At 36.2% G+C, this 18,505-nt stretch overlaps 2 protein-coding genes across 3 annotated transcripts; one reads left to right on the top strand and one right to left on the bottom strand.

Moving 5' to 3' along the window:
* Positions 1-4,286: 4,286 nt before the first annotated feature.
* LOC140167627 (arpin-like) lies at positions 4,287-12,004 on the bottom strand. Of its 2 annotated transcripts, XR_011861070.1 has the most exons (7): positions 11,836-12,004; positions 10,590-10,665; positions 9,992-10,124; positions 9,219-9,425; positions 7,121-7,284; positions 5,551-5,620; positions 4,287-4,584 (listed from the first exon to the last, which is right to left on the bottom strand). XR_011861070.1 is itself a non-coding variant. In XM_072190959.1 (6 exons), exons 1-6 carry the CDS (start codon positions 11,928-11,930, stop codon positions 5,612-5,614), a joined length of 684 nt encoding a protein of 227 aa, XP_072047060.1. In that variant the 5' UTR covers positions 11,931-12,004; the 3' UTR covers positions 5,006-5,611. The 2 variants fall into 2 exon arrangements, 1 of the variants encoding a protein (XP_072047060.1); XM_072190959.1 differs by lacking the exon at positions 4,287-4,584 and having other exon boundaries at positions 5,006-5,620.
* An 81-nt stretch (positions 12,005-12,085) lies between these two features.
* LOC140167751 (tubulin--tyrosine ligase-like) lies at positions 12,086-18,268 on the top strand. The gene is made up of 8 exons (XM_072191070.1): positions 12,086-12,485; positions 13,318-13,632; positions 14,077-14,209; positions 14,991-15,123; positions 15,544-15,611; positions 16,473-16,566; positions 16,919-17,037; positions 17,711-18,268. Exons 1-8 carry the CDS (start codon positions 12,329-12,331, stop codon positions 17,835-17,837), a joined length of 1,146 nt encoding a protein of 381 aa, XP_072047171.1. The 5' UTR covers positions 12,086-12,328; the 3' UTR covers positions 17,838-18,268.
* Positions 18,269-18,505: the final 237 nt, after the last annotated feature.

Here is an 18,505-nt window from a genome sequence, read left to right as displayed (position 1 = left end):
ATTTAAGTCCATACTTTGTCTACATTCTTTAATACACAAAATATAGACCAGACAGGTTAACTAATCGCACTCTTAACGTGGGTCTACTTTTCGGCATAGTCGTAAAAGCCTAACATTTCCCGCCTAATAAAGAGCTGATCAAACTATATAGTTTTATGACACAGTAGGAGTTCAAACACAACTTTCGTGTATATCAATCATTTGGATATAAATAGTACTGATGACTTCATAAATTTCGACTGCTCAGTGCTAGAAGTGTGTAAGTGCAATAGCGGCCATGTGTAGATGAGTACAATATACTGTGCGTAAATTGCCAAATGTTCACAAGGCAGCTATTACACTTACTCACTTGTGGCACTGAGCAGTCAAAGTCTATATTACTCATGGTAAATTTGGTCAAGCGTTGCAAATATCTTTTGAACAGACTTAACCCCATGAGAACGACCTACCGATCGGCCAAAAGAAGTTTTCATTATCAATTGGCCCAATCAGCAACATTGTTAGAATAATTTCACCACACAAAAAATTGGGGTGAATTATTTGCAAAGCTCCATTCGATTGGTGATTAAAGTGAAGATATCATGTAATTGACCAATCAGAGGCAATGTTAGATCGACAGGTAGTGCTCAGGGGTTAAGCTGCTATGACTTGGGGGGAAAAGCCAAATAGATCAAGCAGGAGCTGTGTAATCAGCTCAGTCACACACACAATCCACCAAAAAACTACAGCCCAGTGTTAGGTACAATTACTTGTTGATTGTTGGTAAAAATTGAATGTCAGTTCAACATTTGTCTTCTCTTTTATTTCTTATCTATAATCAATTGTGTTATTTTATCTTGTTGGTTTGAAAGTCATTATGAATGGATCACTGTTGACTTGTTGAGGGTAATTTGGAAGCAGTTATGTAAATGGTGGTGGGTTTCACTCCCTTGTAGGCCTAATCCCTCATCAACTGTATAGAGGAAACTAGCCTATTGGGCTCTTCAGAGGAACTGAAACACAGTTTAAACACTACTTAAATAAACATTTATTTGCTATTCTTGCATGTGACATCAAAGTGAATGATTACTTGGATCTGAAAAAGAAACTTTTCTACTGGAATGAACTATGAACGATCCTGATGAATTGTTTTCAAGAGTTAAATATCTGTGTACTTTTACAGCTCAAGTGAGGCTGTCTAATTTAAAAATCATGGTTATCCTACGCATTCTGGATAGCCATTTACACTTACAGAGGGCATTATTTGCAATGAATATGAAATATTAATTAGATTTTATGTTATAATTTTTGATTGTCCGATGGTGCAATTAGACAAAGAAAATATTTGATAATCCCCCGTAAGTGTACAAAATGAACCCCTATACATTTTTTCTCAGCTTACGTCAACTGTGTGATTTCCCCCATTGATTAGCGGCGCTGTTATCAATTTTGTCAGAACAGGTGATTTTCTTCAATTTGTTGTCTTTTAAAACTAGAGGTATTGTGTTTGGCAGTTAACCTAGTATCAAGACAGGGATTAAACAGCTTACGGAATAAAGTTGTCCGATTCCTGAATGAAGTCTTGACAATACGCTAATATGGTGTATGTTTGCATGAAGGATAGACCCAAACTGAATGGTAAATAATTTTGTAAGTTATAATATTATTATAAAATCATTGATGATATTGATAACAGTGCTTGTATTTTATGATGAGTAGGAAAATATATCATGTATACCTATTGAATAATGTATCTATACAAAGATGTATATTGTTATAATGTGAAATTGTCAGTCCAAATATATATAGTAACAAATTTAAAGAAGCTTGTCACTTTGTTTCTCATTTATAAGACTGATTTGATAGTTATTATTAGGTTATTTCTTTTGAAATCCATACTCCCTGTGGAAGATATGGCCTTAACTTTTTACACAGGGAGCATAGACTTCAAATGGAGTCACCCATTCATCAGGTATGCCTGATTTGAAATGCATACTCCCTGTGTGGGAGATTAAGGTCATGTCTTCCATGGGGGGTGTATGGACTTCAAGTGAAATAGCCTATTTGAGGATGACTGTATATCAGTTGTTTGAAAGTATTGTGAAAAATCTGAATATTTTAGACTTGGATCAAGGAATTTCCTGAATAGTGTAGCCCGGATGAAAATTCAGAAGTTCAGGAGTAAAATGTGACCCCGTATGTGACCCATCACATACAAATACAGCAGTGCAGCAGAAACCCTCATTTAAAGAACATTTTAAATATTATATATGGAAAAAGTAATAAGGAATTTGTATTATGTCACATAAAATCAATATTCTACATTAGATGTCATTTTGCAGGAAAAAAGCAGCTCATTTAATTTGGTTTAGAAGTCTTCATTAAAGTCATAATGTATGATTTCCATCTGAACCAATTTCATATTATAAGATCGTGCCCCTGTGTTTCATGCGATGGGTCTCAAATGTTCAAATTGTTCACAATTCCTTAAATAAAACCAATGCAGTCATTAAACCCTAACCTCGCTGAATCTTACAAAACCATACAGGCTGAGTGTCTCCCCGCAGCGGGGAGGGCAACACATAAGGCACCAGGGATGTAGCTACGGCGGGTGGAAGAGCCCGGCAATCAGATTTAGAGCCCACCACTGATGCACAATTTAAGCTCTAGCACCCAGCACTTGTGTCAAAAATTGAACAAAACACATAGAATTTGGCAAAATTTAGGCAATTTTCAATAAAATGGTCAATTTCACGAAAAATTCCCTCAAATACAACCGGCACTAAAAATTCTCTAGCTACAACACTGTAGGGCACCTCCCCTCAGGTCAATAGGGCTAACCTCATTTTGTAATCATCACTTTCTTAGTAATTTTAACTGTTCCATAATCCTCTCTTTTCTTTTTAACTAAATTTTATTTTCCTGTAAATAAAAATTGCCCTTTTAAAGCGACCAATTGCAATAATGCTGAATTAAATTTGCAACCTGCCAAAGTGACATTAACTTCCCCCATTTATGTATTGCAATGTTGGTTAAATTAACCCCCTCATTGAAAGAAATGGAGAAAGAAAATATATTCACTAGTACACAGTTGTAAAAATCTCATTCTGGAAGAACATTACAGTTTATTTAACTGTTAACAACATGCATAATAATATGTGTTACTATCAATGTTAAACTACGCATTATAAGAAATAAATAACGTAAAATATAACAACATTAAAGTAATCCAAGTTAACAATTTGACGTAACTGTAACAGCCTTTGGCCCCTTTCTATGAATGTTTGAGTTTACATGGTAGATAGAATTAGGTTCAAAAGGTATATACAATTATTCCAACAATTTTACAAGTAAAATACTGTGTGGCCCAAAAAATGACTCATTTTCAATTTTGTATGCTTTTGTTGTGCAAGAGCTACACACTTCAAAAATGAAGTTTTGGCTTGAATTTGAGACCAAAGTTTGCAACATCTCAACAACAAAGTTTACACAAAATAATATGTTTTTTTTCCTTAGGATTGGGCACCCCTATATATACCATATGTTTTGGTGTTTAGGTTACTTGAATAAAAAACAAATACATTTCAGAATTTACTAAAAAACAAATATATTTCAGAATTTACTAAAAAATAAAGATGCAAAATAACAACAAAATTGCAGGAACAACAGTACTTCAAATGTTGGAGTTGTTAAGAACCATCTACACCTCTAAGTATTTCATATTTTCATATGTGACACTAACTTCATATTAGACTAGATGCGTGTCAGTCCTGCAAACAATGCAGAGAATAACTTGTGGTACCACAGCCTCAGTGCAAAATATGTGTAAGGTACTGTAATTAAAATAACCCCTGGCCAATTTTGTGCCTATTTTTGCATTTTTCTCAAAAATTATAGTGCATAGGTGACAAGTAAGATATGTATATTATAGGGGCAAGGACTACTGCACTGACAATTCAGCAACTCGAGGCAAGTAGTTATTGATTTATTGATCAAATATTGGTTTCCCTCATTTTTTTTGACTGTACCACAACTGTTGTCTGTGCTGAAATAAAAGTTCCAGTGCAGTAGTTGTAGTCCTTGCCCCTATAATATACATATCTTACTTGTCATCAATGCGCTATAATTTTGAGAAAAATGCAAAAATAGGCACAAAATTGGGCAGGGGTGTAGTACCCCCTTAATTAAAAGTAACCTTTCACATAATTATAAATATGTGTATGAAACTAAAAAAATAAAAGTATAATTAATATTACGATAATACTAGCACTACTAATACCACAGAATTAGAGAAGGAACTGGAATTAGAACTGGGATTCAACCGCCATCTTGATACCGGTATGGAGCAAAATTTTGGGGTATTCGGTTTCCCTCGGAATGCTCTCCATTCGTTGTCGTGCAAGCGTGACGTCCCATACTAAGCGTAATTTGACACGCTTCATAGTGAAACCTGTCGATTGCAAGATGCTAAAGATAAGACGCATAATTGTTTTTGTTCGTCTTGGCGCACTGTTGGCAAAGACCCGAATACCCTCAACTTTCTCCCCATAGCTGACAGCGCGATAGTATGGTGGTATAGAGAGTCCCGGTTCTCCTCCTCTAATCCTGTGAGTAATATAAATATAAAGTTACATTAAAAATAGCAATGTCTTGGTAGCCACTTGGCCATCTGAGTTTGCTCATGGGATGGTAAAATGATTGTTTTTAACAGATAACCATCATTATCAACACGTTTTCAAATAGCTGTGAAATGAAAAGATCAAATAACTCCTAAATCAAGAGTTTCAAATCACTGAAACACCTGGATTGGAGTTTTAGGCTATAGTCCTTATATACCTTCCTTGAGTTATTAAAGTAAAATCTAATTTAATCTAATATTTGCTCAAAAAACTGTTAATCTGTTATGCTAGTTGGATTCCTTGCACCATTTCCTTCTTGAAAATATATACTTTTATACACTTCTCATCATTACATTTAGAGATGCAATAAAAAACAATACCTAAATTACTGACTCAAGGAAGCACTGTTATTGCATATATACATACATACTCTCAGTAATATCAAAAGATATGAATTGATTAATGATTCAACAACTCTCCCTATACCTTTGTACAGGAGTCGGACGTTGTTAATCCGTGATGAATCCACACTTGTACAGTAGCGAGCGCGTACATTCGTCATGCCTGGAACCTGTGTGCGGTACGCACTTACAAGTTGGATTCAGTATTTTTTGGAGGTAGGAGCTAAACATTGTCGTTTTATCCTGTAGTTTTATTGCTGATATCAACAGAGAAATCAACGATAGCTGAGTGGCAATAATTATCTGACATTCCTCATGAAATACTGAATCCTGTGAATTATACCATCTTTAGCTTCTTTTCGTTGTTGAAAGGGATTCAATCATGTTTTACTGTTGTTCCTCACCGTTTAACAACTCGCGTCCGTCGCGTCTGCGTGGTTTAATTTGCTCGCGAAGTAAATCATGCAGACGACATGGCCGCATCATTGTTAAACGGTGATGAACAACGGTGAAACATGATTGAATCCCTAAATATTTCATAGTATACAAACATTTTGAGGATATCTGTTGTTGTCAGGCACACTGGAATATTGGGAATGTAGGCACAGGTCATCAATCATCCTGGATGGAAGAACAGATGAGAGATACAGATTAGTATTATTATATTAAACATAATGTAGTGTAATACAAGCTGTATCAAAATGATTGGCACCCATCAGTTTTCATTGATAATGCATGAGTCTGATGTATCAAAATTTAACATAAGATCCAAATTTTTGTACATTAATAAACTATACTTTCTGGACATTCCAAGAGTATCCAATGCTGAACCTGGAAGAGACAGGCTATTCAATAAACATTGTAACTGATGGGTAGCAATCATTTTGATACAGCCTGTAGTTTGCAAGGATATTAAACTTTACTTCTGCCAGTGTCTACCACATTCTATTGGGCTATTATAGTTGAAATCCATACACCCCCTATGGAAGACATGACCTTAATCTTCCACACAGGGAGTGTGCATTTCAATGGGGTTATGTGGTGTTGACTGTGGCGTGGTCGGAAATACCAGAAATTGATTTGTTGAACTTGTTTTGATGGTCAGTGTTTTTCTTAAGGGTCCTGAAAAGGACTATAGAATGGCATACAGGCTGTATCAAAATGATTGGTACCTATCAGTTTCCAGTGATAATATGGACATCGACTGCCACATCAAATATCATAAACAGTCATATAACAATAAATTATGGTCATTTCAAGAGGATCCAAGCAGGCGTATCAATAACCATCAAAACTGATCGGTACCAAACATTTTGATACAGCTTGTAGTTGGGCATAGCACCTATGCAAAGAACACTTCACATACCGTAAAACCCCGTCTACAAGCATATAGAGTGCTTCTGATGAAAGGCACATTAATCCAGGCGCCATTATGGAGTATAAGCAAATAAATTACAGATCCAAGCATATACAAACAAGTATTATTTTAAGACCAATTTATTGTATTGGTATATTTACGCTGGCTTCAAATTAATTTAGCTTTCATAATAAACACTATGTATGCTTGTAGACAGGGTTTTACGGTATTCTGTGACTGACACTGGTTTGCAGGGTCAGAATTTTATTTTACAATGTGAGAATCAATCTTGATTCTTGCAGAATAAATTTGCGGGAATCATTTAATTCTCGCAAATCAACTTCTGTGTAAACTACAAACGTTTGCGGGAATCAACTTGGATTCACGCTAATCTGTTTACGAGATTCTTTGAGAGAATCGATTCTCTGATTTACGCCAAAATTCAGACCCTGGTTTGTGAATTTTTTATATTTTTATGTGAACATAACAAAAACTGAACAATACTGACATATTACAAGTTAAAGTATATAGCAGCTCTACTCCGTTCCCCAAAGGCAGGGAAAGGGGACATGACCCACACAAGCTACTCACCCATTCATCTTCATCAGCTCTCATTCCTTCTGACTAGTAGATTGCTGAGGCGAGTCTCTGTCCTTAGCACTTTAGCAGCAAACACTTTGTCTGTCTATGCACATGTACCACCTACCTACTACACCACCTTAGCCTTAGGGAGAGGGGACAATGGACCCACACAAGCTACTCACCCATTCATCCTCATCAGCTCCCATTCCTTCTTGACTAGTAGATTGTTGTGGTGAGTCTCTGTCCTTAGCAGCAAACACTTTATCTGTCCATGTAGCACCAACTTCTTCACCACCCGCATAGTTACCCACTGTGTGTGATTGCAAGTCTAATTTGGCAACAGAAACTGAAAAATAGATATGAACCAGATGGGCTAATTAATGTATCTAGACTAGTAGTCATCTCAAGATATGCTCACACACTCTTAAAAGATTTTTAATCTACAAAATATCCAGAAGCTGATTAGTTGATGCTGTTCTTTTGTGATTCATATGAATATTGTAATAAATGTTATAATGTCAGTGTATCATGCTTATCATGTAGAAGCAAACAAGCAACCTTTGGCAATTCTAATAAATGAACACCAAAATCCTCAAATGTGCAAACACCAGGGGTTTAGAGGATCGAGAAATAATATGCGCACACTAAACATGAGATATACGTTTCCTTGAAACATGATGAAATAAAGTGTTGGATTAGCTTAGTGTATTGGCTTGGCAAATTTGAGCGGACTGGCCCTAGCAGAAATCTAAATCAAAATATATCTTAGCACTACATTTACTACATTTGTAGTTCAGCTAAAAAAACCCATTTATACCATCTTCAAATCGCACTTCTGTCCATTTTGAAAGCATTTTGCTCACTTGTCATCTAGAAACTGAAACTGTCTGACTCAAAGGTGCCATAACCCATCAGCAAATTTGTCAAAGCTCCAGTGATGGCCAGTCAAACTATGAATGATTACATTATAATTAGCTTTAGTCTAGTCAATCTAAACAAATTAGTGGTGTCACCCATCACTAATTGCAACAGAATTTTTTTCACTTTAATACATTTTAGAGATGTCCACTGAACATCATACCAAAAATATACTAAAATATACTTGGTGGAAAGGTAGTTTTTGGCAGAAAAAGGTCATACAGGGGTCAAATTTCCAAATTGCTTTAATCTTTTTAAAAACTATACCAAAGCATTCCTCTAGTCTTAAGGATTCAGAAACAGTATAGTTTGTCATATCTGTGATGTACCATTCTCAAGTTATAAGCAAAAAGTTCAAAGGTCAAATTTTTGGCTCCACGTGGGTCAACTTCGAAAAAATGCTCCGATCTCCTTGAAAATGGTCTCAATGTGTTCGTCCTTTAAAAACACTCCAAAATAAGAATAGTTTGCCATATCTTGGATGTTTCGTTACCTAGGTAGCAGGGTAAAAGAGGTCATTGACCATTGAACTCTATTGACCTCGACCTAGTTTTCGATGTTACGCATGTAATTAAACAACCTAAACAGTGCAAATATTCTTTAAATGAATTATGTTTGCAAGCCGAACAATTTGAGACCATTTTGGTTAAAATCAGACAATTTTTAGTTTTTTGACCTCAGTTGAACTCAACATTTGACCTTTTTTTGGTTATAACTCAAGAACCTTACATCACAGATATGGCAAACTATCCTTTTTCTGAATCCTTATGACTAGAGGAATAATTTAGTATAGTTTTTAAAATGATTGAAGCGATTTTGAAATTTGACCCCTGTATGACACTATCAAGACAAAAACTACCTTTCCACCAAGTACATTTTAGTATACTTTTTTTTTTTTTTTCATGGGACATCTCTGACATTCATAGGAGTGAAAAAAATTCTGTTGCAATTAGTGGTGAGTCAAAACCCACTTTGACTGGACTACTTGATTTGAATATGTATGCAACGTGCACTCTTACACCCAGTGATCAATAATTAGTATCATCACAAAATGTGGGTTCATTGCCTACCAAATTTAACATACAATATACAGGGTGTATCAAAATGATTGGTACCATCAGTTTTGTTGTCTAATGAAACCTCTGCTTCTTCCAAATTTAACATTAGATCCACTTGATATGACTACAATTTATATTGTTATGACCTTTTGTAACATAAATCTACAAATAAGGTGAATGCTTGACTGCATTTGCAGTCCTGGCCATACTCAATGATTGGTACTAATCATTTTGATACACCCTGTAAATCAGATTGGATACTAATTTTAGTGCATACTGCTAGATGAAAAGGGATAGGACTTACAAAGGAAAGGTCCATCTCCTTGAGTCTTTATCCTGATAACATCTTCATTCTCAAGTTCAATTTTATCCATTTCTTTTTCTTCTACCCAGAATGTCAAACAATTAGCCGGTCTGTGTTTAGCTGTTAATTCTAGTAGTGCTGGCTTGTTGACTATAGCTTCTACCTCTGATTTTTGAAGTTTGTCAGTCTTTCCCTTAGCTTCAGTCTCTGAAATGATAATTATGAAAAATATGTCATATGTCAGGTATCGATATATTGTGCTGGCTGACAGCTAGGCAAGCTATTTGTCATAATTGCGAGCAGAATAGAACAATGTTTTTGTTTTGGGTGTTTGTACATAACTATCATGCAGTTCTGTAATAGATGATACTGAATGTACCAATCATCTTTAATGTTTTAAAATTTCAATGTGGCTGTAACAAGGTTACTGACATCATGACCAAGATTTTTTCATGGTGCACATTTTCCAAATGCAGCAAACCTTTTTAGGAGAAATTTTCATTTAAGCAAAAAGCAGACCTTTATCCTCCCCTTGTAAAATTGATTTTTGGAGCCCATATTTTGGTACAAATACCGAATAGGGTGCAACTTGCTAGACTTGAGTCCAGTCCTCGTTTACGGAGTTTAGGGTTAGGGTTTAGGGTTGGGGTAGGGCAGTCTTGTAATAAGACTAGTAGAGTTGCACCCTATTCGGCAATCGCTCCCATATTTTAGACAAATTTCATAAAAAGTTCATGATTTGTGAAAGAACTTTTTCTGTGTAAATAACTTACTGTAAGAAGACATAAGATATCCAGTGTTGACTTTTTGTGTTTCACTGAAATTGGGTTCAATCTCCACGCCTTTGCTGTCAAATTTTCTCTTGTGTGCTTGGTTTACCTTGATGTGAAGAGCATAATACCTGCACTGGGGTTACAAAAGTACAGAGGTGTGTTTAAAATGGTGCAATGTTTCAGGGACAGGGGATTGGAAGGGGGAAAAGTGAATTTATGGTGAATTTGGGATATTATACCTTAGGCAATGAATGGGCCCAACTGACTCAGATTTCCTCTTTCGGAATTTTAACAAAATCACTGAGCCATTTTTGGTGGATTGAGTTTGATGGAAATTGCTGTTTGGACCAAAAAGTATATTTATTTTGACTAAAAAAACATGAGCGAAGGGAGGGAAAAATTGCAAAAAGAATTGCAATTTATTTTGGTGAAAGGGCCATCCACTTGTAGTGGAAATGTTATTGATTTCTAATTTAGACAGTTGGAAGAGGCCAAGATGGGGTGGAGGAGGGATGTTGTAAAACATCTACATACACTGGTTTCAAATATTGTAAACCAAGCAGACACATGTATACACTCTAAAATTACAGGGGCCTACCTTATTGTTGGTTGAATCTGTTATTACATGCCTGGATCTACCCATAAGAACTCCTTCCAACAACACACCATTTCCACTGAAATCAAAGCAAAAAACAATCCAACTTAATCCATCATTAATTCATTATAAATATATTTACATGACAGAGCAATTTTGTGGTGTCACAAATTTGTATGCATACATGTGTTCTTGCTGAATTGGTTGAATAAACGAATTGGTTCATTGGCCTGGAGTTTTGATGTAAAACATTTAAATCTACTCATTCAGGAAAACTTTCATCATCAAATTAGGCTAATGAAAGTTGAAGTTGAGTTTCCTGTCTCACATATTTTTTGCCAAGTGATGAGGAGACTTTTTTTTAGTTATATTCTTAACATTATTGAACACATATCAGGCTTTAATATTAGTAACCAAACATCGCAGGCAAGCCAATGTAGAATACTATACTTATTTAGTATATTGACCTCTATGCACTATTTGTAGTAGGTATTATTTTTACACAACATCGTTTGGCAGGAAAAACCTTCTATGTACTTATATGGCCTTAGTCCTGCCAGCAAGACTTATCATAAACTTTATCATAAACATAATGACATCTACTGAACGACGAGTTACAGTTACTGGAACTACTTATGGCCTTTGAACATGTTCAAAACAAAGCTGCCAATAAGTTACATCTAGGAGGTTTTGTTTTAAAAAAACATGTGTAGGAGCCAATTTTTAAATCCTTGCAAGTTGCAATGTGTGTAACCAAATGTATTGTAATTTAGTGGGAGGTATTTTTATTTGTGTGAACCCTTTCTGTTACTAGTCTATGCATTGGTGTGACTGATGTGTTATGTGTAAGCTTAGGGGTCTGTGCAATAATTTTGAGCCCTGGGCCTGGGGAGGGCTCAAAAAAAGCTTGCTACACTCGCAACATGTATCTAGACCATTTAAGGTTTGTAAATGGGGATCCCAAAAATTTGGCATGTGTGGGGGGGGCAAATAATTTTTGGCAGGCCGGGGGCAAGCGATTTTTGGCGGGCGAGGGGGGGGCAAGCGATTTTTGGCGGGCCGAGGGGGGTTCCCCCCCTGCCCCGGGGCTCAGCAATTTTTGGCGAGCCATTTGGAAATGTTACCCCTGGGTGGAGGGGCTCATAATTATTGCACAGCCCCTAATATCATACTAGTTAAATGTGATTCAACTCAACTTTATTTTTAAATTTAAGCTTTCCTGCAAGTTTTTACCCCGGTTTTTACTCACGTTTGCCACTGTGATTTTGGATCCCATCGCCCGTTCCATTGCTGATTCAGCACAGGTATGGTCTGCAGACTCCGGTTATCATATATTCGTGACATTGTATCCAAAATTTTGATCTATAACACTTTATTTTCTACTCCACCACACACTGCACACAAAGCTGCTTTCCAGAACTGTCAGATTCGGATGTCAACATCACCTTTGACCCCGCCAAACCCGGAAGTGATATTGACAAGCCAACGCCCCCTTGTCCTTAAATATGATTGGTCAATTTCTCTCAATTTTAACTAGGGAGCCAATCACCGATAGCGTCTCTTGTTGCCAAGAAACTTACCACCATCTTTAAATGGACTGCATGAAAAGCCGGAAGAGAGACCGAAAGCGGAACGTTTTTAATCAATATCGTTAGAATTAAGACACGGATTTTGGTAGCACTATGATAGAAATGTAAAAGTGATTACTAAGAATCGACCAGAATCAAAATTTGATATCAAATATGTACACATTTGCCGTCAGAGACGAAGGAAGTAGTGTTTACAATGCGTTGACGAAATTGATTGAAGCAGACGCCAATTGGAAAAGATTAAAGAAGGGCAATCCAAAAGCCAATCTGATATTCCTTGAACGTAATAATCAACCATTCTGGAAATTTGGTAAATCTTTAAATGAATGTTGTGGTTGAGGCTAATACCTATTTAGTCTCAGTTTATTGTGATACTTTGAAAGTTTACTTCAATATAAGGCCAAGTAAAATAAAAAACATGTTTCACGTCCGGGTTTTTGAAAAAAAAGGAGGAAGAGGGGACTTTTTATTTTCTATTTTTTATCGCAAAATTGGTGTAAATGTCCATAAATAGAGCTGATTTAGCGTATACAATAATGTCTGGTCTGAAAGTGGAAAAAGGAGGAGGCCTAGCTCTTTTTATTTGTTGTTCTGAGTCTGAGAGATAGGCCCCTCTAACTATCACAAAACCTTATAAAAGTGTTTCTTGTATATTAGCAAGGCTATAGAAAGCATCTCTACTTCCTAGACATATTTTTTGTAAAGTTATAACTGAATTTCAAAAAATGAAAATAAAATTGAAGAAACCTCAAAAAAGGAAGCGGGAGGGGATGTGAAACATGTTTATTTTTTTATTTGGCCTAAAATGAAGTAAAAGAAACTGATGTGATTTTTTTTTTTTCATTTTTTGTAAATTAGCTTTTCAGTCAAGTCATTTTTTCCAGCCAGAGGTAGGGTAGAGGGGTATGCATCAAATGCATCTTTTATGGGGAGAACTCACAAATTGTAGCAAGTTTAGATTTCACCTGGTCTCTGAAAAAAAGGGATTTGTTTTTAGTCCATGTAGTCATTAGAAATTGTTTAATGAATGAGTTTTTGTTGTTGTTCTTTTGTTTGTTAAATGCTACAGAAAGTGCATTCCTGTGAAATCTAGCTAGCAAGTGGACATTGTTTACCAATATAAAATGAACTTTGTATTTCAGGCCATCAACCAGGACTAAAACAACTGACAAATTATTACAGAGGTTCGGAAGTTATATGTCGGAAAGTAAAGCTGGTGTCAGTTCTAGCGCATCATTTTGCCTTAAAAAACCAAGATATCTTCCAGTGGCTGCCAGAGTCTTTCATTATCCGTCCAATTCAAAATCTTGAGAAGTATGCTGCTATGAAGAGTAAGAAACCAAGGGCTTTGGAAAAAGTTACAGATGAGAGAGGGGAGTTTATGAAAGCTTTTGAAAGACATAGGAACAGTGGTAGAGGTGAAGCTTGGATTGCAAAGTCCTCAACTGGAGCAAAAGGTAGGCCTACACAGTTTATATTACAAACTGAAGCAGGTACGGGCTCAGTGCAGCAAAGCCTTATCTCCATTAGGGGCTATCATTTTCTTTGCAAGGGGGGTCCCAAATTTACAAAAAAGTCGGCGTCAATAAAATTGTGACACCCCCCTTTCCAAAAATTTATGACCCCCTTTATTATTTTGGGGCCCCTTTGAAGAAAATGATAGCCCCCTTAGCTCCCGTAAGTAATTCATTATGTATGTTATTTATTCATAAGCATAATTCCATATTTGTATATGCAACATTACACAGAGGAGCTAATGGAGATGAGTCTTTGTTGCACTGATTCATCAATATATTGACATATATATAGTAACATGTGACAGATTTCCTGTAAACATCTTGTGTGATACTTGCTACCATCACTCTGTTTCCTTAAATTGTATTATAATCTTCTTTTTGCAGGTGAAGGCATCATAATATCCCGTTCTCCTGATGACCTAATATCAGCAATTGAAAATCAACCGGAACCTCACATTGTACAAAAATATATTGAAAAACCTCTACTTTTATCTGGACAAAGAAAATTTGATGTTAGGTAAGGTTGTCAAAATTATCATTAGTATTATTTTAATAGGAAAAAACATCAAACCTGTCCTCTGTGTAGTACACTACGAAAAATGATGAGCTTCTGTTTTGCAGGATTAATATTGTGATCAATTGTGTGATTTCTTTGCTGAAATGTTCAAGATCTTTGATTTCAATTGCGCTAATCCAGTTGAAATCCATGATACATCCTCTATTAAAGGCATGACCTTAATCTCACACATGGGTAGAAATTGATCAGTTGCGCGCTGAGATGAGAAGAGGCGCATAGCACCGACTACGAGGCCGAAGGCAGTACGTGCCTCAGATTGTGGATATAGTTAGTAGAAGTACACCTTGTAATATTTGCTTGTGTATTTATGGGTAGTGGCAGATGCTCTATACTAGAGCTAACACAGGGGGTGGAGATTTCAAATGGAGTCACCCATTCAAGAAACCCCATTTGAAATCCCTGTGTGGAATATTAAAGTCATGCCTTCCATAGGGGTGTATGGATTTCAACTGGACTACCGGGTACCCCATTTGACAAACTACCAGGGACTTCCTTTTGAGGAGAGTGAGAGCAATCACTCTCTACTGCTCTCCTTAAATCTAAAATAGGAGAGTGATTTTTAAGTCTCCTCAGTTAACCATTCTCTCCTTACATTTGATTGTAAATTGCTCTAAACAGCTCTCCTCAAGGCTCCAGAAGAGCAATTTAATGCTCTCCTGCTAATTCCAAAAGACAGTCCCTAAACTACTGTGTCTAATCTATTATTATTTTCATTTGACAGATGTTGGGTTGTGTTAGATCATGAATATAATATTCACCTGATGAAAGAAGGAGTGCTAAGAACATCATCTGATGCTTATGATGAAGACAATCTAACAAGAATCACCAGTCACCTAACCAATCACTGTATTCAGGTAGGAGAGGCATCATCATCTCTCTATATCTCTCCTCTTTCTGTCTCATGTTTTTTGAGCCCTTTAGTTCCGATATTCTTTATACACGATCTGGTCCATGGGGTCCAAAGGAGGCATTTTTTTAAATTGAGCTACTGTCATTATTATTTATACATACAATAGGCTGTCATTTACTGAAAACACCAAAGGCCTAGAATACTTGGTTCTAATGTTTTGATGTCTATTTTCTTTCGTATTTTATTGTTTTTAACTACATATTTTTACCTTTATCTCCGTTTCAAATTTGCCACCTTTGGCCCCATGGACCAGATTGTGTCACATTTGTTCCATAATGTTCTTTTGTTTATGTTTATCGGGTATGGATGACATTAATTTATTTGTCTGTGTGCAAATAATGTTCTTTTATTTACTACAACACAGGAAGAACAATCGGCAAATTTTGGAAAGTATGAAGAAGGCAACGAAATGTTCTTTGCGGAGTTTGATGGGCAAGTCTTGATTTATATAATATAAATATTGCCAATAAGGGATGTAATTTTCTTCAGAAGGGGGTCATGAATATGTCAATGCAGTGACCAGAGTCAAATTTTATGACCCCCCTATCTTGGGTTGAAATATTTAACCCCCCCCCCAATCTTAGTTTGAAATATTTTATGACCCCTCTTCTGCACACACAAACCCGAAACAAATTATTCCAAAAAGGTCAATAACTATTCCCCGACTGCTCCTTGTTATGAAAGAAAATGTGTGCTTAGTGCTTGGAAATTTTGATTGTAACAGGAACTGCAAAGAATTTTCAGTCACAAGCCAAATGATAATTTTATGCCCCCTATTGGTAACTTAAAAAAAGTTCATTGAAACATTTGCGAGGGCAGCCAGGCAATTCTGCTAAGGCCTGCTGCTAGGGCAGCAAGGCAATCACATGCTAAAGAATAGGCCTACATCCAAAGTTTCACATTTTGAGGAGCACCAAGGCAAAGGCATGGGGCACCCAAAGCAATTGCCTTGGGTGCTTCTGGTTTTTCCCTGAGACTTTTAGAATTATCTCAACTTGAAACTTTTTACAGGTAACTTTCAAAGTGAAATGAATTATTATCTAGAAAACAAATCGATACAATTGGCATTTTTTTACAATTTGCCATGTTTTAAACACACACTGTTTTAATTAAACATTTTTATGCTGATTTGGTACTTTACCATTCTTTCAAAAAAATTTCTAGTTATTGTAAAAAAAAATCCCAGAAGGGCTTGCTTTTAGAACTCTGTTTACAAAGTTTTGAAAACCCTTTCCTCATCAAAAATTCTTGCCTACAGAATTAATTCTAAACTTTCATTGTTCTTCTTTGCAGGTTTTTAAAAAAGAAGTATGGAACCTCAATGGTCGATAAAATCCTTCCTCAGATAAGAATGATTGTAAAAGAATGTTTGTTGGCAATTAAAGAGGTAATTATAATTTAAGTGTGGGCTGAAAATTCTGACTGATGCATGGCCCATTTGGGGTTCCAAACTTTCATTCTTAAAGCTTCATTCCCACAGACATACTTGAGGTCAAATTAGTCTTAAGCAAATAATATGTATTACATAGCATGCTGACAATTGAGAAATGATGGAAGATTGATGATGGGAAAAAAAAAATGCACATCAAAACGTTAGTCGCAAAGAAAGTCCTGCGTATGTCGCTCATTAACAGGGTGCTTGCATCAATCTGAGCAAGGGACTGCCGTTCTTCTCTGCGTATTGAAACAGAAAACAATTACAATCGATAAATGATCAATCAATTTTTCACTTTTGACAGGATATCAACACGGACCATTTGTCGTACCAAAGTTTCCAGGTATTTGGTTTTGATTTCATGATAGATGCTGCATTCAAGGTCTGGCTTATTGAAATCAATGGAGCACCAGCATGTGCCAAGTAAGTAGCTTAAAGAGGAAGCCCCACCAGAGCAGTTTTTCTGGGGTGAAACAAACCTGCCTGGTTATCTAATTAATCAAATACATCAAGTAAATATTGATTGATTACTAAAATCTGCTTTTACATAAGCATGTTTTATATGAACACTGCTGTTTTCAGTAGATAAGACTATTGGCTTCATAGTCATATATCAATGGTGTTATATTTGTACTGCTATCTCCAGTAGATAGCAATTTTATAAGAAAACTGTAATGATCTACTTAGCCAACCTGACATTTTTATAGGCTTTTCTCATGTATGTATTAAAGTATGTTGATTTGATGGGTAAAAAACAAACTTTAACTATTCAGTCAAGGACCCGGTGTAACACGGCCTCGTCTTCATTTTAATTGGGTCAAATGATAATTGTATTCAAAGAATTCTGCCCTCATAGGCCTTCATATTTAAGGCTGAGTTTCACTCACTGTGGGTTCACTGGTCTGTGGCTATATTTTGGGTTGGAAATGGATGGACATAAGTCTTTGTGTTACTGGAAAGCTCATTATTTTCTGACAAAAACCGGATTCTCAATCAATATCACCTTGGTATCACATACTAAAAACAACGAAGCAGAAAGATTTAGATGTGCCCATATTATTCTTTCTTATCATCCTGTTTTTCTCTTTTTATACAGACGCCTTCTACCTCAGCTCACATCAGGCATCTTTAACATGGTAATAAAGCAAGTTTTCCCTTCAGACATCGCATGTGATGAACAAGCTGGCGACTGTACAGAAGAGTGTGCATTTGAAACATTGTAATCAGTGGTTATTCTGATGCAACCTTTCGCTGTTTCTGTACGTAGTTTCTGCCAAAGAAGAACGGCAATTGTTTACATTTTCAGAGTGTGCAGAGCGTAAACACTGAAGTGGGGTTCTGATTGGCTGAATCAATCGTCTGACAATCATAGCAACAGACCGATTAATCTGATTGGCCGATTACATGTCAAAATGTTGGTCGGTGCAGATCGGCGCCCTTGAAGGACAGGCAAACTCTGCATATGTCCCTGATTATCAGGGTGCTAGCATCAATCCGAGCAAGGGAGTGTCATTCTCTGATAGTCGCAAGCAATTTCACTAGTGTAGGTTCATCAGAAATGGACTGTGTCCCTGCAGCAAAAGACTACAAGATGCTGTATGGATATATGCGACACAATCTGGTCCATGGAGGCCAAGGTTGCAAATTTGAAATTGAGATATTAAAGGCAAAAAATAAGCGAGTCAAAAACAATAAAATACATTTAAAAGAAAATAGATATCACAAAACTTCATTAACTTAAGAACCATATGCTAGACCTTTGGTGTTTTCAGTACGATACCCTTATGTTTGTATTTAAGGTAAATTATAGTAACTCAATTTTCAAAATGCCTCCTTTGGCCTCCATGGACCATCACATTATGACAAACAATGATCGGCAAAGCAGTGGATG

The sequence above is a fragment of the Amphiura filiformis genome, chromosome 1 (genome assembly GCF_039555335.1).
Source record: "Amphiura filiformis chromosome 1, Afil_fr2py, whole genome shotgun sequence".
NCBI classification, from domain to species: domain Eukaryota; kingdom Metazoa; phylum Echinodermata; class Ophiuroidea; order Amphilepidida; family Amphiuridae; genus Amphiura; species Amphiura filiformis.
This window is presented reverse-complemented; position numbering and strand designations above follow the sequence as displayed.